Genomic DNA, 24930 nt, shown 5'->3' on the forward strand with positions numbered 1-24930 from the left:
CTATCTCCAATCAGTGGTTTTTTCAGATTAAGCGTAAATATATCTAATTATGTGCTACTCATCCAGATATAACATGTCATTTGACTAGGAACACCAAACTAATTAACTATTTTTGACTGAATATAGTTTTTGTGTACTCTGCTAAACACAATGTGTACCGCCATTTGTCGAAAAATCACAAAGGTATCCGCAATCTGGATCTGATCCGGATTAAATTCTGTGGTGAGATAGAGCTCCCGACCCTACATGACTGTCAGATTCCATAAACATCGGTCAATAATCAACCGAGATATTGAGGAACAAATTTTGAAGCTCCATTGACTGCAAAATTCAGTCACAAAAATTTCGAAATGAGCCGTAATCCAGGATCTTTTCTGGATCATCACCAAAATGTAATCATCTGTTTCTGGTAACATTCCCAACATTTCCTGACGGGATCCGACCGTACCTTTATAAGTTATCTTGCTAACGGAAGGACAAACAAACGCCAGCGATTACATAACCTCCTTCTTGGCGGAGGTAGTAATACATACGTTATCACCAAATATTTTTTTTTCTTTTATCCAACCAGGGTTCAAAACTCTTTCTTGATATTCCTGCCCTCTAGAACTCATTGATCTGAGTGCATCATGCTGCCACAGAAGTAACCGTGAGCAAGCTTTACATACTAGAGCAGAATTATTAAAACGATGATGTGGCTGTTTGACAACAATAATTTATTAGGGACAGGTTGGGGGGGTTGCCATGGAGTGTTATTCATACATATTCAATAACAAATTCTGAAAAAACGAGTTTGTTCAGATGCCATATGTGAACAAAGTCGCGGGACTTGCTGTCATAGAAAGGAAACTGATGAATATTTTTTAAAACTGCAAAAACTTTTAATTGGTCAGATTTAACCGAAAACGACCGAAGGGTTAAGTTAAACAAATGTCGTTGACATTATTACTCAAAGGTTTTAGGGTGAGGATTAAACATGTCAATCATAACAGCATTTGTTATTAATAATGGTATGTTCAAGTGAGTTAATCATAATTTAGGACTTTATAAATTAACTCAAAAACGCGTCTAAAAATAATAAACTACAAATTTCCGTGTCATTTTCAGGGAGCCTCGTTTTGTATTTTACATTTCATGCGTTAATAATACTGTGACGTTGCATCTTTGTGAAGTTCGCCCACAGTTGCTTCTTTTAAGCTGCCGGCGGCGCCACGATGATCAGATTCCTGCAGAATGAAGCCTTTGACGCCGGCGTCAGATTAGTCTGTGTGTGTTGTTCATGTAGTGCACAGCAGGATTGAGTACTTTCAATATGTCACTGTCAAGGCCTCACATTCGCCCAACTTAATTACTGTGTCTCCAGCGCCGCCCTGCCGAAGCCCTCAGAGGTAAAAAAGGCCATTTCAGCACAAAAGCATTGCCGTCTTATCTCTGAGTCTCATAAGACCCTACTTTACAGTATAACTAATGCCTTCCTCGCATGACATGAAAGATTTTAGCTTTACATATAAAGGATCAAGTTTGACCTTTGAAAGACTCGCGCTTCATAATTACATCTAAATATGACTTGGCATAAATTCTACTTTGGTTTTGTAAAGATTTGGGTCAGTAAAAAAAAAAAAGAACTACAGGTGATTTTTCCTAGTAAATATAATGTAACCAAGCAGCGGTACTAGTTGTAGTTGTGGCTGACCTGTGTTTGTGATTTATACTGAAATATCAACCAAAGAGATGCTCTGCTGTGTGGACAGTGATGTCTCATTCTCGACCCTATGAAGTGAGGACACATCACCCAGATATTCTGTCCTGTCGTATTCTGCACACATCCCCTAATTCTGCCTCCAAAATGGACGTCTGTTGTCTTTTTTTTCTTCTCGCCCGTGTTGAGCTGGGAGATTAAAGCAATCAGATTAGGAGTGCTACTGACCTGCAGCAAGAGGAGAGCGAGTGGGCAGCTTAGAGCTCGCCCACCTTTGTTGTCTCCTACTCGGTCTTGTTTGTGAAGCCGTTTCTCGAGATGTCACGCGTTCCATAAGAGGTAAGGATCAGGGCGAGTTGTTTTGTTGTTCCAAGAGAGGATTTTTCCATTGCTAATTAGTGTTGCTGCATTTCAAAGGCTTAGATTGTAGCGTAATCTAAAGTTGCCTGAAAGAGGAATCTGCGTTCATTTACAATGTTTTTTACTGTCTTGGGCTTGTGTTGTGGAACTTGCTCCACGTTTCCACGGTGGCGCCACAAAATTACTGCAAATCTCTGTCAACCTCAGGTAGAAAAAAAAAGCCCTTTCATGCATAGTTGCTGTTTGATTTCAGAGACGTCCGGATGCAATGGCAGCCTTTACTCTCCTGTTTCAGTCCCTCTGTTGTCTCTGCAGCCTCAGTTTGCTGTAATCTATTGGACACATCACCGAACAAATTACTTTGTGTTTGACATTCTCTGAGCTCATCTGCACATAACCTGTGTGTGAGTGCCAATTTTTCTTTCAGTTACGCCTCTATTTGCCTTTTTGGAATGAATTTATGAAAGAGGAGGATCAAACACAGTCCTTATTCATTCATGTTGTTGTGTTTCTACATTTTAACGTTGGACTTTACATGTTGATTATATTTTTCCCAAATTGTATTCGTCCAGAGATAAATTTCAGTGTGCTCTAAAGCTGGCGATGTTTTATTTGGGAGTGATTTCGAGGATCCAATGACGCACACAAGACCACCTCAAACAAGTCCAAGTATTTATTAGAAAAACACACTTTTGTAGAAACTGATAATGTTACATGCTAAACATGCAGGAATGACTCAAATCCACCTCCATTGAAGAAAGACAAATTGAAGTTAAGTTGTTCCTATTAATTGCAATTCTTTACAGTTGCATTTACATAGTCATTCATTCATTCATCTTCTATCGCTTTTCCACTTTGCGGGTCACGGGTGTTGCTGGAGCCTATCCCAGCTTGCTATGGGCAGAGGCGGGGCACACCCCGAATGCATCGCGGGGCAACACAGAGACAGACGACCGCTCACGCACACACTCACACACTATTTGGGTAGCCATTACTACTACTACTACTACGTCTCTACTTTCGGCTTGTCCCAAACGGGGGTCACCACAGCAAATCAATGTTCTCCACTTCACCCTGTCCTTTGCATCGTCCTCCCGAACACCAGCCACTCTCATGTCCTCCCTCACTACGTCCATGTATCTTCTCCTGGGTCGACCTCTAGCCCTGTTTCCTGGCAGTTCCATCCTCAGCATCCTTCTACCAATAAAGTTCCTGTCTCTCCTCTGGACATATCCAAACCATCAAAGTCTGTCCTCATCTCCAAAACGTACACGAACACGAAGGGAAACTAATACGAATAGGTTGTGTGATGAAGAACGGCCTTTGAGTTTCACTTCGGGTGTGATATATGGTGGACAGACTGAAACCGTTCCTTTGCCCTCCTCACTTCTTTTGTCAAATTGGTGGAACACCCGGGGGGAAGGAAATCATGCAAATGTCAGACGTAAGACACAAATTCATTTATGACCAGACCCATGAAATGTGCTTCTGGATCTTTCTTCTGGCCAGGCTCAATGACCCAAAGCTGTCTGGAGGTTGGTCAGGGACTGATGACCCCTTCCGGGGGGTAACGCTGCAGAGCCATGAAGACGGGCTCCCAAATCCACCTGCTACTGTGGAAGAACTGGACCCTCCGAAAGAGACAGAAGGTACTTTACGTGAGAAAGGGACGGGACAAATCTTTCAAAAACACAGCCCAGTTATATCCAATAATAACTCTCCAGATAGTCAGTATGGCTGAGCATGGCGTCCTCGCTTCTATCCAGGTCCGCTTCCTGGTTGAGATCCTCTGGCCAGTGCTGCTGTTCATCGGTCTGGTGTGGCTGAGGAGGGCCAACCCACTCTACCAGCAACATGAATGCAAGAGAAACTGCACATTGGCAGGCTGCAGAAGCAGTCTCCTTGTCAAAATGCTTCCAGAACAAAAGCAGCCACGCATGACCTCTGATATGTTTGATCTTTCTGCAGGTCATTTCCCCAACAAGGCAATGCCCTCAGCAGGGATTCTGCCCTGGATCCAGGGCATCTTCTGTAATGCCAATAACCCCTGCTTCAGATATCCAACTAGAGGAGAGTCTCCAGGCGTTGTCTCCAACTATAATAACTCAGTGTATGACTGATGGCGTCACTCGCAAACCTAAACCTTCAGTGTCGCTGATTTATGCTCCTTTAGGCTACTTGTTCACATTTGAAATGAAGTGTGTGTGTGTGTGTGTGTGTGTGTGCGTTCTAGATTGGCACGGTTCTATGTTGATGTTCAGAAAATTCTACTCAGTGAAACGGACGTCCAGCAGTTCGGCCGTCTCTGGCATGATGTGTCGTCCTTCTCAAACTTCATGGACACGCTACGCAGCAACCCCTCCGTGCTGAGAGGTAAAAGGGCAAATGGTTCAGAGCACAGTGTTTTAATGGGCCGTGAAAAAGGAGACGCTTGTTTTTCACACCGTGCACTCAGAAGAGAATGAGGCTGCTGGCGTGAGGCGGCGGCGTTTCACTGTCGATGAAGGCATAAAACCAAAGTACTGAACAAGGATATTTAACAGAAAATACATTATTTTAGTGTCTGTCGTCTGCTCATCTTTCTGTTGTATTCACCTCTCTTTCATTCGTCTTTCATTCTGTCTCATGGTGTATTCCATTTTCACTTACAGTTGGTTCAATTACTTTAGAGACATCCAATATATATATAATTGGATGTGATCTTTTATTTTTGTTTTTTTTTATCTATTTGCTTGTTTGTCACCAATATATTTAACTGGAAATAATGTTGGCAGACTTTTGAGTACATTTTATTGAGCGTTGAATGTTGGAGCAAAGAAATGTCCGTCACAAATTGAAATGTATAATATTTATCCATCCGTCCGTCCATCCATTGCTGGAGCCTATCCCAGCTTGCTATAGGTGAGGTACACCCCGAATGCGTCGCCAGCGCATCGCTGGGAATTTATGCTATGCCAATACAAAATAAAAATACCCAAGCATGACGTTCCTCTGTGATGCATAGTTGGAATTAGAACCTCTTTCTTGACTTTTCATGACTTTTCAAATCAATGTGAGTAAAGTGACATCGCTGTGCTGACATCTGCATCGTGGGTTCTACGCCCTGCATTTGAGAAACCCAACCTGTCTACTCCTTGAAATACTGACATTGATCTGCTCCTTCATGGGATTGATCACAACACAGACCTGAACAGACCTGAAATCCTAAAACTGATATTCTTATTATTTCTTCCACAAACATGCACTCAGCCTGCTGGCAGGAACCGGCATATGAAAACATGTCCTCTGGCTCATTAGTTTCCCTCAGCATCATTTCCTCTCCTCTCCCCGTGAATCATTTCCTCTGCATCCAGAACTGCTCGGGTTAATGCTGCCATGCATTCCTTTATCTCTGCTCTTTCCTTTCAGGCCGTGGCCTAAAGATCGGTGATGTTCTGAAGGACGACGAGGTTCTCACGGCCTTTCTTTTACGAGATGCTACCCTCTCGGAGTCCATAGTCTACCAGCTGGTCAATGCAAAAATACGACTGGAACAGGTGCTGATTGGAGGCATGCATCGGAAAGGATGGAGTCTAAGCTTGTTTTGATTCATTTCTCACTGAGGAACCTGCATGTTTTCACAAATGAATAAATGATATCTGATAATATCCTACAATTACTCCATCATTCTACCTGCCTATGTGTTGTTTTTACGTTGCCCAGTTTGCCTTTGGTATCCCGGACCTGCAGCTGAAGGACATAGCCTGCAGCCAGGCCCTGCTGGAGCGCTTCCTCATCTTCCCCAGTCGCATGGGTCTCCATGGCATCCGCAATGCCATGTGTGCCCTGAGCCAACAGAGGCTGCAGAAGATAGAAGACATCCTCTATGCCAACCTGGACTTCTTTAAAATCTTCAAACTGGTGAGTTTTTGAATTTGTGTCAATGTTGCAAAAATAATTCTTATCACATTCATGTTGGTTTTCCGACTTTCATTGCTGCCCATTGCAAAGAAAGGATTTTGTTCCTTACGTCAGTTTTGGCTCCCTTTTGCCACTCTTTATCTTGGTTAGGTCAGTGATGTCATTTTCCAAAAGGATTTTGTTCTATTGATGTTCATTTTTACATTCCTCATTGCTTCCCACTGGAAGATTCTCTACAGTTTTGCAGGAAATAATGCCCTCCTCCAGATACTACGTAGATACTTTGGTGCTCTGAAAGTTTCTGGCAGCAGAACAGAGTATTTAGCTGGGCCATACACGCCATGATTTGCCTTCTCATGCTTGCAGATATATCTTTGCCCTTTTGTGTTCTGAACACAGCTGGTCCTCACTTAACAGCAGAGTTACGAAACAATTTCATTAAACAAATTTTCGTTTTAAAAATATTTGCATTCATATCTGCCATTTATACTGTACGTATGAATGCATGTGCTCTCTCATAACTCCACAGCCGCCAGTACATTCCACTCATCACAACAGCGATTCATTGTCGCTTAACACAAACGTAAAAATGTCCAAAAGCTCGAGGACCAGCTGTCAACCTTTCAATATGCAGTGTGAACTCATCAACATTATTCCACCAAGCATCAGTCCGTGACAGAGTCTCCTGAGTTTTACATTCAGGGGACTCTGCTACTCAGGAATTGGCTTTATTCTAAGAACTGGAATAAACCATGGTCCCTGTTTCAAGCCTGCTTACCTGGATATTCACGGCAGAAAGCAGAACTACTTTGAGTCAAAGATGATCCTTTTGTTCTTTACTTTAATATATCTGTTCAGTATCCTCCCCTGATATGTTAAAGAAGAATAACAGAAGTAGTAGTAGTCGTCAGCACATTGAAACGTGTATTTTCTTGACACACTGCACTTGCTGCCGTCTGCGTGCTCAGCCTGAGTGAGTCAGGTGATGAGCTCATCTTGTCGGCGTGGCATTATCCTTCTTGGCCTGTTTCTTTAATGGGCTTACCTGGACTCCACATGCAGCCTTGCAAAGTCTTTTGGAAGACATGAAACTGCGTCGTGCACAAATACATTACAAACGTGCAGTTCAGGCAGCGTAGCAGCACGCCTGGCTATCTGTTGCTATAGGCAACCAGAGTGTAAAGACCTGACTTATCTTATCTTTAAGGAAAATGTCAGTACACAGTCTCTTCCAAAAACCCTCTTGTCAAATAAAAACAATTCCACCTCATCTGTGTGTCCTTCTCAAACTAATGAGAGACCGGAGCCTGAATAATAAAAAGTACCATGTAAAGTATATTAAATGCTAACTACGGTGTAAGATGTTTAGAATTCACTTAATTTACTGGGAGATTATTTTCAAAATGAACTTGAACTTTATTGCTCCATAAGAGAAATATATGAAACGTATGTAAGATTTTTTTCTTTTAAAGTCAAATCAAAAACTCTAAAAGCGAATATTTCTCTACACCATTATTCATAACTAAATATGCAACAACCTTTTGAACTGATGACAATTGCTGATTCCGCATGATCTGACTGACTAGAAGATACTCTTCAAAATTGTTAGAATTTGTGCGCAAAAGAATGTGACTTCACCTTCACCTTTTTCCATCCATCTTGTGCAGTTTTAACTTGTTTGCTCCAGCTTCGTTTATGTCAACCTTTAGCGTGTAGCATGGCAAACCTTTGTTTTCATGTTGCTCCTGTTGGGAGCCTGTCAACAAACCAACAAAGCAACAAGCCATGAGATTCTTTAGAGCAGGGCTGTCAAACTCATTTTCTCAGAGGGCCACGTCAGCATTATGGTTGCCCTCAAAGGGCCAGTTGTAACCGTAACTCATTGTAAATGTAACTAAATGTAATGTAAATTAAATGTAACTACTCCTTAACATGCTGCTAAATAACTGTATTTATTATGTATTACTTATTACTACTACATACTTAATTAAGATACAAACATTACGTATGCAATTGTATAGTTGTAAAAATATATGGATACTTTACTGCTGTAATAATCTCATCCGAGGCGAAGTGGAGGTTATGTAATCACCGGCGTCTGTCTGTCTGTTAGCAAGATAAGTAAAAGGTTTCTGGACAGATCTTGATGAAATGTTCAGGAAATGTTTGGAATGTTACCAGGAACAGATGATTAAATTCTGTGTTCCTCAATATCTCGGTTGATTATTGAGTGATGTTTATGGAATTTGACAAGTAAATAATATTAAACAATAAGTAAAGAAAAACATCATCCAACACAAGTTATTACATCAACTTTGTTCGAAACGTTTTTGTCACAGTTGAGAGGGGCAGAACTGCAGTACAACCAACAACGATGAACTGATAAGAACACGTGTGTGACAGATGCAGTGTTTTACAAAAACAAATGTCTGCACACAGCTCTCGCGGGCCACAGAAAATGATGAGGAGGGCCGGATTTGGCTCCAGGGCCTTGAGTTTGACACATATGTTTAGAGTACAGTAGTCCTGAGCTTAGTTAGTGGAGGGCTGCAGCTGTGCATAACGGCAATCTCTCCTTTAATCCATTAGCTCTGTTCGGTTTACAGCCCATTACCACAATGACCTCTACCTTCTAACAACTCTCCTTCAATCACCCTCTAGCGATCACGCTACCCCCCCCCCCCCCCTCGCACCTACGCCCTCCTTCCTTCGTTCATTGAAATGCAAGCACGAGGAATGTGAGAGGAAGGATATCACATGTTTGTCTTTTCCGTAGCCCTCATCACGCTCCCCCGGCCAGTCGGCTACTGCTAATGGTTTCTGCCCGTACATCAAAGTCACGGGACTGGTGGAATAATGTCGATGAGTTCACACTTGATATTGAAAGATTGATGAACGGTCCAGTCCCTCCATGAGCAGAGGCCTAAATCTTAGGATAGAAATGAGAGGCCAGATGGAAACTGATGTTGTTTTGCCCTGCAGCTTGCTTGTTGCGCTGCCCGTAAAGTTAGGCAAAAAAGCTCTTTCCATTTCTCAGAAGGGCCCAATCACAGGAAATTATTTCACTTTAGTTGCAGCTGTTTAATCACTCGACATAACAACGAGAAAACTTGTGCTTCCTTTCTTGCTCTGCCTTCGTCTCAATTTGGATATTCACTTGCACCAATATTTTTCGCCTGACCTGATGCATCTTTGTGGCTTTGCCTTCACAGATGCCTCAGGTTACGGACAGCAGCTCTGATGGGATTGACCTGCACCGCTGGGGCCAGGTCCTCAAGGCGGCGGCGGAGACGGTCCAAGTTGTAAGTGCCTCAAAGTCTCCTGCTCCTCTCTGCTCTCCTTGCTCGCGCAGGATCGGTGGCCTCGGTATTTTTAGTCCTCCAGGAAGCCTGCCTCTTCCGCCACTCCCTGTTCTCCCTGAGGATCAATCACAGAGGAGGAGACTGAGTGACGGCCCAACAATGCAGGGTGCTTGTTTTACACAGAGTGAATCCCAAATGGCATGTTCATGTAAGCGTCTAAGTACATACAAATCGCAACCTGCAGTGGAGTCGCTGCTGTATCGGAATGACACCTCGCTTTCGACTGCATGGGGAGTTTAAATACTTTAATTATTTTGGGTTGTCTGGACAGATTTCTCCCACTTTGGATTAAACATTGAAGTTCAAAAAAACTTAATGATTTAATTTTTCCAGCAGCTTTTAATTTAGAGCAGAAACCGATGAGCTGATTATCGTTCAAATAATTTAAACTCCCCATTTTATCCATTTCATGACCTTTGCCCTTTCTTTTAATTGTTTTTTTTTTTTTGTGTTAAATTATATTCTGGTTAATATCTTTGGATTTAGCCCTATAGGTTGGCCAATAAAAAAAAAAAAAAAAAAAATTACAGTCTATCACTAAATGGATTATACTTTACATGTAAAATATTATTTCACACTCGGAGGATCAGGTTTGTTGCCTTTTGTAATCAAACAAGCAAATAAGGAAAGTATAAAAATAAATGATAAATAATAATTATGCAATAGAAATGGGAAATGAATAGAGCTACAGTATGATAGTGTCGCAGCCCCTCTGGACACGTCATCCTGATTTATTACAAACAAAATAAGAGCGTGACTGTGCATTGTGTGTTTCTGCACGTTCCCTGTATGTCCCGGGGGGAGGGGGAAATTCCTTCGAGGTGACATTTCCTACCGCTGTGGTGACAGAAAGGCGAGCCAAATGCTCTCATGCCCCACTTCTCCTTCCTATCAAATGTAGTGAGCATGTCTCTGTGGTTCTGTGAAATGATAAGGAAGCATAGTGAGGAAAGCATGAAAATATATGAGGTGTGTGTGGCATGCATGTGTTCATTTACACAGTTTCATGCTGGAAAGGGCATAAAAGAGTAATAAATAATCTATTTAAAATTGTATTGATTAAGGATATTGTTGAGCTGTGCTCATAAATATGAGAGCTTCATCTCCACTTAAAATCTGATCCCTGATATAATCTAGACATTTAAATGATATCTTTAATTTATCACAAGAAAATGGATGGATGGGTGGAAGGGGAAATGTGTGAGCAATGACTCATATATATTCTGTTCTGCCGCTTCCCCTTAACAAGAAATAATCTCAGGAACGCGATGTAAGCTCCTATTTTTTGTCTCTCCCACTTCAATTGTTTATAATAGAACACGTAGTTGGTATTATCACTAGACGCAGATCAGCAACACTGAGTGTGTAAACACAGCCTACACGTATGGCTGCCTGCAATGCATTATGGGAAATTTTGAAAAGGATGAACCCCTCCATCCAGAAATGCGGTGTCATGGTTTGGTTGTGAAGGTCATCTGCCTTGACCTTGCCCTTCCTTCTATACGTCACTGTTACAGCTGATGGAGCAGGACAGCTCCCAGGAGCTGCTGAGGGCCGTCTCCCCCCTGTTTCAAGCTGGGGGCCCCTCCTCGTTCACCCAGCTGATGTCCAGTGTATCGAGCCTCTTCTGTGGATACCCAGAGGGGGGTGGCTCCAGGGTCCTGTCCTTCAACTGGTACGAGGACAACAACTACAAGGTGTTTCTGGGGGTCAACGGCACCAAGAGCCACAATTACGTCTACGACGATTCTGCAAGTGAGTGGTCGACTGTGAAAGTGTGTGGCGTGCACGAAATAACACACAGTCTACCATGTTTGGGTTGTTACATCACTTTTTCTGAGAATAATTAATACTTATTTAAATATGGATCATATGGTCATATTCTTTTATTAGTCAGAGCAAATGATTACTGTTTACTTCTCTATGCTAGAATAATGCATTGTTGTAATGAGTCACTAAATGTATTTCCTTTTCAAATCTATTGTTTGAAATGCAATTTGATTGGTTTGGTGGAGACAGGCAATCGTTTTCAGAGTCTGATGTGTCAGTCTTATTATTTTCTATCTCTACTTTGCTTGACTGAGCTCCTTATTTCTGCAATTCTTCCCGTAGCTCCCTTCTGCAACACACTGATGCAAACTCTGGAATCCAACCCCGTTACAAAGATCGTGTGGAATTCAGTCAAACCCCTGCTGATGGGAAAAATCCTGTACACTCCCGACTCCCCTGCTGTCCACAAGATATTGAAGAGCGTAAGAGAGACTACCTGCAGCTTGACCCCTCACCTCTCTCTCTCTCTCTCTCTCTGTGTCTCACTTTTTTCTCGCCTCTTACATTTCTTCTTCTACTCGTATTTGTTTGCATCTGTCTGAACTCCAACCTTTAATTTGAATCCAGTGGTCCTTAACTTTACTTTTGAGCTTAGATAAGTGTGTGTGTGTGTGTGTGTGTGCAGGCCAACACCACCTTTGAGGAGTTAGAGAGGTTGAAGAACATGGCCAAAGCCTGGGAGGAGCTGGGACCACAGCTCTGGGTTTTCTTCCACAACAGCGTCCAGATGAACATGATCAGGGTAGGAACACTCCGCATGCACACACACACACACACATACACACATACACCTCAAACACAAGGGGGTGTGTTCTCTTTGTTATGGAATCAACGAAACAAAACTGTGCAGAAGATGCATTAATATAATATAGGGCTGAATATGCAGCGCTTGTTCTTGCATGTGTAATCATATTCCACGCTGAAACTATACTTGTTGTCTCAATCCCTGCAGGACACCCTGAGAAACCCCACAGTGATGAACTTCATGGATGTCAGCCTGGCTGGCGCTAATTTCACCACCAAAGACATTCTTAACTTCCTGTACAACGGCCTAGAGGAATGGAGGGAACCAGGAAAGCCCCATTTTGACTGGAGAAGCATTTTTAACATCGCAGACCGGCTCCTACGTTTGTTCAACCAGTATGGAGAGGTGAGAAGTTAGTCTGTGACTCCATGTCTCCCCCCCTCCCCGGTTCTTGTTCTCTCATTCTTCTGTATTTGCCTCTTTGGTCCAAATCACAATTTGCTGAAAGTCACACGTTCTAGAATGAGATGCTGACGCTGGAGACTCGCTTCTCCAGACAGGTGCGGCGGTCTTCCTGCTCGGCTCCCAGGAGATTACAGCCAGGCCTCGCTCAAACAGAACAGGCCACTTAGCACAGACGCGCTCCCATCCAGTACGCTGAAAGGTGGGAGAACAAGTCTCCTGTCACCCCCTTCCTTAGCTCCATTGTAGAGCTGGTGATAAATTGGAGAGTAGGGCCCCCCCTCCATGAATTTTATGCTGTTTTAGTGAATGGCCTTGTATTGAAACAGACCCTGGCACTTGTGAAATAAAAGAGGGGCAAATCACCGTCCATCTTTCATTCCCTCACCCCCCCTCATCTGATTTAGAGGGGGCAGGGGTTGTGGTGCGGAGAGCACTATCAGTGCAGGCGTCTCAGTCTCTCCTTTGTTTCAGTGCTCAGTGCTGAGACCCCTCAGAGGCCCACAAACAAACCCTGGCAGTTTAGCCAATTCGATATAGCTGTCAGCTAGCATTGAGCTGTAGGGTAACTGTTGCGTCTAGCATGAGGACCTCTCACTCTGTGGGTGTGCTTCTCACACCGAGGACCCACTGGAACTTGTGCACGAGTGAGGCTCTTTCTTCTCAGCCCATCTCTGAATGAACAGCATTGTGCTGTAAAAGTGATGGAAACGCTCTCAGCGTATTGTTGCAGTAATAGCAAAGAACACATTCGATACGGTGTGCACAGGGGTGTGTGTGTGTGTGTGTGTGTGTGTGTTTCTATGTGGATGTGTAAAGTGGGAGCGTCACAAGCCAATTAGCAATTTCATAGAGAGAGCATGTGTGTTTGTGAGAAAGTAGATAATTGTGAACTCCAGATTGCAAACGTTTCTAGGTGTGTGTGTGTGCATGTTGTGTTTTTTGAATAAGCTTGTGCGCCGGCGTCCACGCGTGCATTTGCGTGTTTGTGGATGCTGCTGCTGAATGTTTGAAGTCACTCAGGTGTTCTCCATTTATTCGGATCTCCTGAGTGAAAGATAAGAGGGACATTTTCACGACTGCTACACAACCAAGAAGCCGAGTGTACCGCGTGAAACTTTCCTGGCGCTACTACATTATAGAGATGTGCTGAAACTGTAGCACAGACTCGAGGGTGTTTTTGCTCTTCTTTCCACTAATCCTGCATAAATACATCAATAGACCTTCTTATAAAGAGAGTACCAATTGATGCTCTTTTTGAATCAGCAGCTGATCAACTGTTTAAAACTCCTCATTGTGTATTAGATGTGTAACATGTTGCCAAAAGGTCACACCTCCTTCCAGCCCCGCCGCCTTGCCGGCTCACTCTGTCCATACGGACATCGGAAATCTTCTCTCTTGCAGTGCATCAATCTGGATAAGTTTGTGGCTTACACCGACGAATCCCAGATGAGCCATCAGGCCTTGCACCTGCTGGAGGAGAACAAGTTTTGGGCCGGCGTTGTCTTCCTGGACATGTATCCTTGGACAACCAGTCTGCCACCTCATGTCAAGTACAAGATCCGTATGGACATTGACGCGGTGGAGCGCACCAACAAGATCAAGGACAGGTCAGTGGGAGCTGCGTGAAATAATAATAGCGATAAAAAGAAAAGAAAGTTGTCTCAAGCTTTGAATTTGAAGTGTTTCTTCCAGACGGGGTTTAATTCTAGAAAGACATCAGAAAAACAGAACAAGCAGAACCTGCTTTATTGTTTTTTCTGCCTGGTTAATTGTGCAGTGACCACTCAAATTTACATTACAAGCCATTACATATTTATACTTAAAGACAGTCCTTAGGATTAAAAGGTTTATATCATTAATTATATTAGTGCAGAGCAAGTCTAAACCGGTTTAAGGCAATTAAGTGCCACACAAGTAGGACCCATCCAATAATATTCAGACCATCACATCACCTTGAAAACATGCCGCTCTTACATTTTCCATGTCACTTTTGGAAATAACAAGACAATTTATATGGATTTGCCACTTTCCTCAGAGGAGGAGAAAAACTTTCCATCTGACTTCAATGCCTTTCCTCTTCGTGGCTTCATATTAACACAATGGACCCTTCATCTTTCCATGTGAAGCACGGACTCACATACATGTTCGTTTCCCTTTGATCTATCATTCATGAACAAGCAGTATGCCAATAGCCATAGGGGTGAAGGAGCGCTTTTAAATGTTTGCGTCACACCAGCAGGCTGCAATGGGCACAGCGAGAGTCCTGCCTCCATACAATCGAATAATCGGATTGTAGGAAGGCTTTGTCTCTGCCTTATCCACTTCAGTTATCCACTGTTTGTGTGTGTGTGTGGGGGGGGGGGGGGGGGTTATTTTTCCACGGAGCAGAATGCTTTTATGAATTATTTACATTTTTTGCATGACTTATGGTCTTACAACCACTTCTTTAACCGATGACACTCTGCATCCTTTATCAGATACTGGGACCCTGGCCCTAGAGCAGACCCCATGGAGGACCAGAGGTACATTTGGGGAGGCTTCGCCTACCTGCAGGACATGATCGAACACGGCATCATTAAGCTTCACACAGGCAACGACTGGCCACTCGGGGTCTACGTTCAGCAGATGCCGTATCCCTGCTATGTGGATGATCTGTGAGCAGACCCTCCACATGATGGATGATTTATCCCAATAATCACTCTGTAACTCCATATGTATAATTACTATTTACAATTTGTTGAGGATCATGTCTGCACCTTTTTGCACATGAATGAACACTTTAATGAACAAATACATTGTTTGATTTACCGATCCCACTGCTTGACTATAGTTACCCGTGTGCCCTCACAGCTCTGAGGCTAACAGCTAGCCAAAGTGAGCTATTTTGCTCTGCACGACTTTTATTGCTTAAAGTCCACGTGCAAGTTTTTTTAAGTGATTGCTGAGATTCTGGCTTTGGATTTTTTGATGAATAAAAAAAAGCATTGTAATCAGTATTTATCTATAGCCAACAGGTCATCAAACAGTTCATTAGTCACATCCATGTTGACCTTACTCCCCTCCCCTTCCTCAACCTGCACGCCTATGCTCTTCCTCAGCTTTATGATCACACTGAACCGCTGCTTCCCGCTGTTCATGGTGCTGGCCTGGGTCTACTCTGTCTCCATGATGGTGAAGGGCATTGTGCTGGAGAAGGAACTGCGCCTCAAGGAGACGCTCAGAGCCATGGGGGTTAACCACGGAGTCATCTGGTGCACCTGGTTCATTGACAGCCTCATCATGATGACTGCAAGCACAGCGCTGCTCACCGCCATCATAATGGTGAGAATGCCTGGGAGAATGGGATCAAAGCAGAAGGAGGAGGAGGCCATGATGATTGACTGGGTCAAGTTTTATTTTCTGTTTTTTTTGTTGAATGCAATGGCGCCCTCTGGTGGGTAGTTTGTGGGAGAGTCATTCATCCTCTGTCAGTCCAAGGCTTCATTATTTGAGGAAGATAAAAATCTGTCTAACTTGCAGCTATGCTTCTGCTTCTCTCTCAGGGCGGAAAGGTGCTGAATTACAGCAGCTCTGTCCTCGTCTTCTCTTTCCTGCTGACTTTCACTGTTGCCACCATCATGCAGTGTTTCTTGATGAGTGTGCTCTTCAACAAAGCCAACCTGGCAGCAGCCTGCAGCGGCATCATCTACTTCACCCTCTACTTGCCGCACATCCTCTGTTTTGCCTGGCAGGACCGCATTACCAAGAACATGAAGCTGGCCGCTGTATGTGACATTTAAAATGTTAGAAATAGGATGTATAATTTTTAAGACCAAAGAATTTAAACTATTGTGATTGCTTTGAGATGTCAATGTCATGTTTTTTAAAGTAAGATGAGCCCATCGTCAGACATTCAAGTAAAATCCCTCTCCATCTCTAGAGCTTATTGTCCCAGGTGGCGTTTGGTTTTGGGACCGAGTACCTGTCGCGGTACGAGGAGCAAGGTTTGGGTCTGCAGTGGGACAACGTCCAGACCAGCCCATTAGAAAAAGACACCTATTCGTTCCTCACCTCCATCCTCATGATGATGCTTGATGCTGTACTCTATGCTATCCTGGCCTGGTATCTTGATAATGTCTTCCCAGGTTGGGATGCTAATATACTGTATGATTTACTTGACAGCATTTGTCCCTTTACATGCACAGCTTGTGGAGTGTACTAAGAGCAGTAATAAATCTCTTCTTTATAGGACAGTATGGCATTGGTCGTCCACTTTACTTCCCACTCCAGCCCTCATACTGGCAAAATCCTGGAGCATCAAAGGCTGATCAAGGTTAGTATCATATCTATTCTGGAACTTTATTGTGTTTCATAACTGTATCAAAGAATAACCAATTTATTAAAGTTTCCTTGCAAGCCTCTGAATCTGCAGGTTTGCAACATCCCTGGAAGCTAAAAGCATGCATGATGATGACTAAAATCAACATCTTCAATCTGTTTTCTTCAGAGCTTGAGAAACCAGAACCAGAAATTGTGCAGAAGGACATGGAGAGCATGTGCACACCTGAGATGCACACTTGCAACGGCTCGGCCGGCAGGAAGACCTGCAAGCATCAAAGTAAGAGAGATCGACTGGAGAGAGAGAAGGAGCTGCTGAGACGACAAGAAGAAACTCCAAACCCGGAGGAGGAGCGCCAAGACTCACGGACGGAAGGTGAAGACATGAATACATGAATTCATGAAGACATGAAGCCACTGGGCCAGATTGGAAATGGGCATTATGGGGAGCGCACTGAGGACATCTGCAGGACAGCTGGAGTCAACACATATTACCAGAACATGGGAACCTCAGGGGGACTATTAGATGGACACTTCCGCAGTCATTACAGTAAAGAAAAGTAGTAGGAGTATTATAAGGACTATAAATGTAATGTACCAAAGTTAAAAGGAGTTTCTACGATACATTTGTTAGAGTGTGCTATGATACAATATTTAAATCTAAACTTTTAGACAGTGGAAATAAGAGAATACAGTTCTAACGCAATATGATATTTTAGTTGATTTTAACCTTAAATTTACATTTATTGTGTAATGAATCCTATTTTATAATGTGGAAAGGAAGTGAAGAATCGTGGGCAGGCAGGCTGGAACGGGTCAGGTGTGATAGGAGAGTGTCAGCGAGGACGAAGGGAAAGGTCTACAAGACAGTGGTGAGTCCAGCCATCAGTGAAGGTTAGACGTTTTGGAGACAAGGTCAGAGAGGACAGACTTTAATGGTTTGGACATGTCCAGAGGAGAGACAGGGACGATATCGGTAGAAGGATGCTAAGGATGGAACTGTCAGGGAACAGGGCTAGAGGTCGACCCAGGAGAAGATACATGTACGTAATGAGGGAGGACATGAGAGTGGCTGGTGTTGGGGAGGACGATGCAAAGGGCAGGGTGAAGTGGAGAACATTGATTTGCTGTGGCTGAAAGAAGAAGTACAAGAATGTTATTATATGAATAGTGTGTTTCCACTTCTGTTGGTGTTAGCTCACTCAATTCCATGTTTTCCTGCAGGTCAGCTCTTCTTTGAGGCCGACCCGCTCGGCTCTTTGATAGGAGTCCAGATTCAGGACCTGGTGAAGGTGTTTGATGGAAGCTCTCGTCCAGCAGTCAACTGCCTCAACATCAATTTTTACGAGGGTCAGATCACGTCTTTCTTGGGGCACAACGGGGCAGGAAAAACGACGACTATGTAAGATAAAATAAAATCTGTAATTTAAATGAAAATATCAATAATCGGTTGTGCCTAATGAGATCCGAGAGCACAGCTGACAGCCCAGTGTCCCTGTATATTTCTCAGGTCCATCTTGACTGGTCTGTATCCTCCCACATCCGGCACTGCCTTCATTTATGGAAGAGACATTCGGACAGACATCGACCTCATCCGTTCGTCAATGGGCATGTGCCCGCAGCACAACATCCTGTTCAAGCAGTGAGCCACAGAGCAATATTTACAGTATTTTTTTTATTTATTAAAAGAGAAAGATTAATTGGAAATCATTTGTGCTGAAGAACAAGCAGAAATAATTTCAATTACATGAAAGATGTTGAATTTCAAAAGTTTGGTATGTCTTCTGTTCAGCGAACAGACTTTGTTAAAATTAATACTTAAATCAAAAACATTAACTTCGCCAGAAGTTGTTAAAAGCCCAAATTACCTATTTGGCTTTGGCATCCAGACTCCCAGCTTTAAAAAAAAAATCCACTGGGAAGAAACTGACAGAATGACTATTTGACAGGCTGCTTCTTTCTAAGTGCTCTCCGGTTTTTGTGCCAGTCTCACCGTGGAGGAGCACATCCTGTTCTACTCACTGCTGAAGGGTCGGACTCAGGTGGAGGCGGAGAGGGAGGTCGAGGAGATGCTTTTGGACCTCGGGCTGTCTCACAAAAGACGCGATGAATCTCAGAACCTGTCAGGTGGACGACTCGTTCTTTTGTGTTAATAACAGAGCGAGAAAAGAATTGAATGAAGTATTTCACCCTTTGTTTCTGCACTCCTGCATACCCCACAGGTGGCATGCAAAGGAAATTGTCAGTTGCCATGGCGTTTGTTGGAGGGTCAAAGGTTGTGATTTTGGATGAACCCACATCTGGAGTGGACCCCTATTCCAGGAGGTCTATTTGGGACCTCCTTCTGAAATACAGAGCTGGTAAAATGCCCCATTTACCACTTTTAGCTCCATATTGTACACAATCTACAATTAAAAATGCTCATTCTGCAGTCGCCCCGAGGTGCTGGAATTAAATAGTGAACTGATCAAACGGAAAAATTCAGCAACATGGCAATAACAATAGCAACATGCTGCAGTCAGGAAATTAATAATCTGCTGGCGGTGACTATTGAAAGTTATTTGAACTTTTCTGTTTTTCCCAGCATGTGCTGTGAAATGTTCCATGAATTCAGATGAATTGAATGAAAGTTTTCTTGTTATGTAGGCCGGACGGTAATCTTATCCACTCATCACATGGATGAAGCCGACCTGCTGAGCGACCGCATCGCCATCATCTCTAAAGGACAACTGCACTGTTGTGGGTCCCCGCTCTTCCTCAAGAACTGCTTTGGGGTCGGCTTCTATTTGACGCTTGTACGCCGGATGAAGGATCTCAGGAAGAAGGAGGTAAGGTTGACATTTTCCTCCAACAACCCGTGACCCCAATCGTGATGTTCATTTTCTCTGCTGCCTGTTCATCTTTGCTCCTGCAGAACGACTGCGACTGCGCCTCCGACTGTTCCTGCTCCTGCTCCATCTGCACCGGATACAAAGAGCAGTCTCAGGACCACTCGCAACATTTAGACAGAGTTATGGATGGTAAGTGTCTCTGAATATTTAACTGTAACTCCCCACTCATGAGCTACTCCTCCTCGCAGACAATCCCAAATGGTGGTTTCTTTTGTTTTACCCATCCAGGGGACATCGACAGCATCACCGGCCTCATCCACCACCACGTCCCCGAAGCCAAACTGATCGAGATGATCGGCCAGGAGCTGACCTACCTGCTCCCCAATAAGGGCTTCAAGCATCGAGCATATGCCAGCCTGTTCAGGGAGCTGGAGGAGACGCTCGCTGACATGGGGCTCAGCAGCTTCGGGATCTCTGATACATCACTAGAGGAGGTAGACATCAACAACACTGTGTGTGTGCCGAATGTTAAAGAATGTCATGATTTAATTCTGGCTGATGACTTTCTGCTAACGCTGTCCAATAACAAGGGTATAACATAAATACATTTCCTTATAACCACACAGAATAAGGTGGGCTGCTCCATGAGTAAAAGAAAACCGTTTATTTCCATAGAATCCTCCTTATATGGTCGTATGCCACACATCTACATCCAACTCAAATTCATGATTTTTAACAAGAGGTTAAATCCAAATTGGAAAAGCTTCTCAAGTTGAACGGACAACTTGTATATGGCGTCTAAATCACTATGAATGTTGATGGACGATTTCACTTTCGTTCCAGATATTCATAAAGGTCACTGCAGATGGAGAAGCGGCGAATAAAGACGCTCCTCCTGGTAAACTCCGCTGCCGATATTCCACACGGCTTTTTCTTGGAATTGGTTTCTGAGCCATTACTCCGTACCTTTAACGTTGTTGTAAATCCATTTACCTCCCAGCTGTTCTGATTGTGTTGCCGCCTTCGTGATTCCTGATACCTCATCTCCCGTTATTCGTTATCTTAATTGCATTCTTGTGAAATGTTTCCACATTGTGATGCTTTGTCTGTTTTAACCCACTAGTTTGTGTGTTTGTGTGTGTGTGATTTGTGTCTCACCTGTTCACTCCCACCTCTAGAGCAGTGGATATTACAGCGAAGAAAAAATGACACCAATACTGACAATGAAGGTCAGAGACATGAGAGAATTCGGTTGTTTTATTCTCACACGCTGGAGATACATAAGGGAGCAAAGCACTATACTAGTGAACTTCAACACTGGACAGCTCCATCTGTAGCCGGCTACATGTGGAGTTCAGGTTCAGCACTGGACAGCTCCATATGTAGTCGGCTACATGTGGAGCTGTCCAGTGCTGATTCTGAAAGTGATGTCTTTTCCGCGGCATTGACTCGGGGAATGTTCTTTATCTTGCACACGTCGGTTGTTTTTTTTGGTTTGCGCATGTCCATGACAAGACAAGGTGGTGGCTTTTTGGTTTTGCTTTGATTTTGTAGCGATTATCTTTGTTCCTGCGTGATGATTGCATTTGAATGGAGCTTTTCCACATTATTAGATGTGTTAATTTATTCCCATCACAAACTTTGGTTCATACTTATGACTTTTCTGATTTGCAGTATGGCTTTATCTCTAACGATTTTTAAGTTACAACCTTTTAAAAAGTGATATTTTATTGTAATTACTGTGGCGGCTAAAGAATTAAGTTTATTTTTTTAGAGACAACTAGTTTGGGTAAGAATTGTTTGTTACATTTTAAATTGGTTGTTGCCATACCTTTGTTACATACGGTCTGGCAAAGTATCCTCATAAAAAAAGGCTGTTTTTCTTTCTTAGAATACTGTCATGTGACCAATCTATTGACTCTAATGACACTAAGAATCCGATTTGGATCTCCAGACAGTTAAATAATGCACATATTGAAAGTGGACTAGATGCTGTTATAGTCGGTATCTCAAGTTTTCACTCTTCAGGAAGGCATTTTTTGCTTGCTCTTCTCAGGCAGGATATTACTTTAAGTTCACTTTTTATTTACATGCATCCCAATATAACCGTAGAAACACATACAGAAGGAGTTGAACTCAGCTTTGGAATGTCTAAGCCCATGCCTGCTACCGTTTCCTCTCCGTCAGATGCTTTGTCCCATGCAGATAATTTCTGTGTGTTTTCTTGTTGATCGTAGAACACAACAGTGCGATGCAGAGTAATGGAATTACCCATGATGCATCAGCCAGCAAGGCAGGAAAGGGTTCCCGGCAGGTGAAAGGCGCTGCTCTGGTCCTGAAGCAGTTCTATGCGCTTCTTGTGAAGAGGTTTTACCACTCTATCAGAAGCAAGAAAGACTTCGTGGCACAGGTAGCGAGATGGTCTTGTGCATACGTGAAGTGTTGATGGTCGGATTATGCGATGTTTAGATGTTAAAACAATCAAAATGATTATTAAATGTAGTTGAAGACATAATAAATGTGGAAGTTTACATTTTTGTAATATAGAACTCAGTACATTTATTGTTTTTATGCCACTTTCTACTTGTACGCAAATACATTTTGCTTCACGACATTTATCTGACAGCTTTAATTACTAGTTACAAACAAAATCTGTTGGTTTTGAACATTACCCCAGTCTAGAGATGAGCATCCCGGCTCGAGTGCTGCAGGTCTAGCACTCCAAACAGAGTTCATGCATTTAATATCATAATATAATTTCATATATATATATATATATATGTTCTTTTCATTGGTTCCTTTTCTGCATTGCACATGCACACATTTACTTAGGTGTCAGTTTCAAAGCAATACTTTCACCTGTGACAGAGTACTTTACAGCTGTAATGAGGACGCAGTACTTGTGTATTGTGGGTACAGATTGTCCTTCCTGCCAGCTTCATCCTGATTGCGCTGATCTTCACCATGATAGTCCCTCCGTTTGGAGAGTATCCAAGTCTTACTTTGACACCCTGGATGTATGGACAGCAGTTCACTTTCTTCAGGTCAGATCTCATGACACTGAGTATTTCCCAAACCATCACATTAACACTTTATCTAGCTGCTAGATGGTGAATATAATGCTTCTATTTGTAGCCAGTGGCTTTAATTAGTTGTCTTTACATTTTTTCATCCATATTTAGTAATGAGCAACTATTAGACCCTAAAATGAAGCGCTTCACGGAGCGTTTACTACACACACCGGGCCTGGGAACTCGCTGCATGGAAGGGGAACCTCTAGGGTGAGTATCAGGGCTACTGTGAAACTTTATAGATAAAAACTTAATGCACTATTTGTACTTGCTAATATTTAACACTGAATATAGAGCACTCTACCAACTGAGCCACAGCCTGGTCTCTCTGACCTTGCCTCCAAAACGTCTAACCTTCACTGTCCCTCTTATTGTCTCATTTCTAATCCTATCCAACCTCAGCATCTTCATCTCCGCCACTTCTGGCTCCACCTCCTGTCTTTTCCTCAGAGCCACTAAGGCTAAGCCGTCCATCATGGCTGGCCTTACCACTGTCTTGTAGACCTTTCCCTTCATCCTCGCCAATACTCCTATTACAAAGCCTCTCTTGCCCACCCAGAGCCTGTCTCACCTCTTCCCTAAAAACCACACAACACTCTTCATCCTTCAGCCTCCACCACTGTCCTCTGCTCTGACTCAGTGCTCTTCCTCTTCTTCACCACTAGAGTCGTCTTATACTATCTACCTCAACTCATATCAATTTAAAGAGAAACTTTAACTTTTTAATTTACTTGACTAATACATTAATTATGTTTTACCAATATAATACTAATGTTACATTTGAATATAATTAACTGATGAATTTTTACATTACAGATTAAGACACCCAGTAGCATTTGAAGTAGCTAACATAAACTACATGTTGCATGTCAGAGTTTCATGTTACATATGACATATATTAATTTAGTACTTTTTCTTGTTATTTTGCATTTGCTAATACTTAATATGTAATTCTAGCTTTGAATTCTGGATTTAGTGTGACTTTATTGCGTGTTTCCACACTGTGCTATTCCTGTTTAGTATTCTTTCAGCTACTGCACACCAGTTGTTCTTAGTGGTTACATACAGGTTCCAGCTCCATGCTGGTTCATGCTTGTCTCCACTTATCTCCTTCCAGACTTCCCTGTAGAAACAGTACTTCAGACTGGGAGCATCCTGCCGTCTCTTCTGTGATCAGCAACATCTTACAGAGTCCCGAATGGAACTGGAGAAACCCTTCTCCTTCCTGTGAGTGCAGTACTGGCAAGAAGCTCACCATGATGCCCCTGTGTCCCGACGGAGCGGGAGGCCTGCCCCCTCGACAACGACTGGAGGCCACAGGAGATGTGATGCTTGACCTGACGGACAGGAACGTCTCCGATTACCTGGTTAAAACCTACCCCCGTGTCATTAGAGCCAGGTGGGGGAAATGATACAGCCTCAAAACTCTGCAAGCTCAAACTCTTAAACCTTTATGAATAATTCCATCCCACAGCTTGAAGAGCAAATACTGGGTTAATGAACAAAGGTAATAATTTATATATTATCTCTGAAGTTTTCATCTTGAAGTCCGTGGTGGACCCTGAATGTGAATGTTCTCTGAACCCAGATACGGAGGTCTGTCGGTCGGAGGGCAGCTTCCCATCCTGGATATCAACCCCAAAGACATCCAGAGTGTTTTTCACCAACTTGGACGAATGCTCAATATCACAGCGGTAAACCTTTACTTTGTTCATTGGAACAGCGGGTAATGTCCATCGATTAAATGAACATGTTCTTTCACAGGGTTATTACTCTGGACTTGCACTGAGGGATATTGGTCCATTCTTACGATACATGGAAAGTGAATTCAATGTGAAGGTAGGCATGGGGTGACTACAAGAGCGATTTCCACCAATCAGACAGACATCATAAACACACATTCAGTTTATCAATCAGGGCCACATAATGATCAATTGCTCTAAGTGCTTGCTGTAATATTGACATTTAGGTAAATTGTATATCAGGCTTGTAATTCACACCAAGTCAGTCCAGACTGTCCCCTCCCCTGTCAGGTATGGTATAACAACAAAGGCTGGCACGCCATGGTGGCCTTCATGAATGTGGCCAATAACGCAATTCTCCGAGCCTTCCTCCCTCCATCAGCCAAACCTGTGGAGTTCGGCATCACCGCTATCAATCACCCTCTGAACTTGACCAAAGAGCAGCTTTCTGAGGTCACTGTGTGAGTATGACTTATACATGCATTTTTGTTGTTGTTTTTTTACACAAACCTTTGGCTACACATATAGAGAAATAAACACACACTTGTGCAGGAGAGGTGGGAACCTTAAGCAAAGATAAAGTAGAAGAAAGCATCGTTGACCAACAG

General features: G+C 43.1%; 1 protein-coding gene across 1 annotated transcript in view; it reads left to right on the top strand.

Moving 5' to 3' along the window:
- Positions 1-3642: 3642 nt before the first annotated feature.
- abca4b (ATP-binding cassette, sub-family A (ABC1), member 4b) overlaps positions 3643-24930 on the top strand; it is a 29443-nt gene continuing 8155 nt past the window's right edge. Inside the window, exons 1-35 of the mRNA XM_068748596.1 lie at positions 3643-3708; positions 3826-3919; positions 4028-4169; positions 4293-4432; positions 5468-5595; positions 5762-5959; positions 9172-9261; positions 10839-11076; positions 11434-11573; positions 11777-11893; positions 12104-12301; positions 13763-13968; positions 14839-15015; positions 15460-15682; positions 15904-16125; positions 16281-16485; positions 16590-16673; positions 16848-17054; positions 17903-18080; positions 18189-18320; positions 18666-18805; positions 18901-19038; positions 19325-19506; positions 19593-19698; positions 19798-20003; positions 20353-20407; positions 20688-20738; positions 21747-21919; positions 22429-22553; positions 22692-22790; positions 23698-23979; positions 24055-24087; positions 24169-24274; positions 24345-24419; positions 24614-24783. Of these exons, the coding sequence (XP_068604697.1) occupies positions 3643-3708; positions 3826-3919; positions 4028-4169; positions 4293-4432; positions 5468-5595; positions 5762-5959; positions 9172-9261; positions 10839-11076; positions 11434-11573; positions 11777-11893; positions 12104-12301; positions 13763-13968; positions 14839-15015; positions 15460-15682; positions 15904-16125; positions 16281-16485; positions 16590-16673; positions 16848-17054; positions 17903-18080; positions 18189-18320; positions 18666-18805; positions 18901-19038; positions 19325-19506; positions 19593-19698; positions 19798-20003; positions 20353-20407; positions 20688-20738; positions 21747-21919; positions 22429-22553; positions 22692-22790; positions 23698-23979; positions 24055-24087; positions 24169-24274; positions 24345-24419; positions 24614-24783 (5126 nt within the window). The remainder of the gene's footprint in view (positions 3709-3825; positions 3920-4027; positions 4170-4292; positions 4433-5467; positions 5596-5761; positions 5960-9171; positions 9262-10838; positions 11077-11433; positions 11574-11776; positions 11894-12103; positions 12302-13762; positions 13969-14838; positions 15016-15459; positions 15683-15903; positions 16126-16280; positions 16486-16589; positions 16674-16847; positions 17055-17902; positions 18081-18188; positions 18321-18665; positions 18806-18900; positions 19039-19324; positions 19507-19592; positions 19699-19797; positions 20004-20352; positions 20408-20687; positions 20739-21746; positions 21920-22428; positions 22554-22691; positions 22791-23697; positions 23980-24054; positions 24088-24168; positions 24275-24344; positions 24420-24613; positions 24784-24930) is intronic.

This window comes from Brachionichthys hirsutus, chromosome 15, assembly GCF_040956055.1.
Source record: "Brachionichthys hirsutus isolate HB-005 chromosome 15, CSIRO-AGI_Bhir_v1, whole genome shotgun sequence".
NCBI classification, from domain to species: Eukaryota; Metazoa; Chordata; class Actinopteri; order Lophiiformes; family Brachionichthyidae; genus Brachionichthys; species Brachionichthys hirsutus.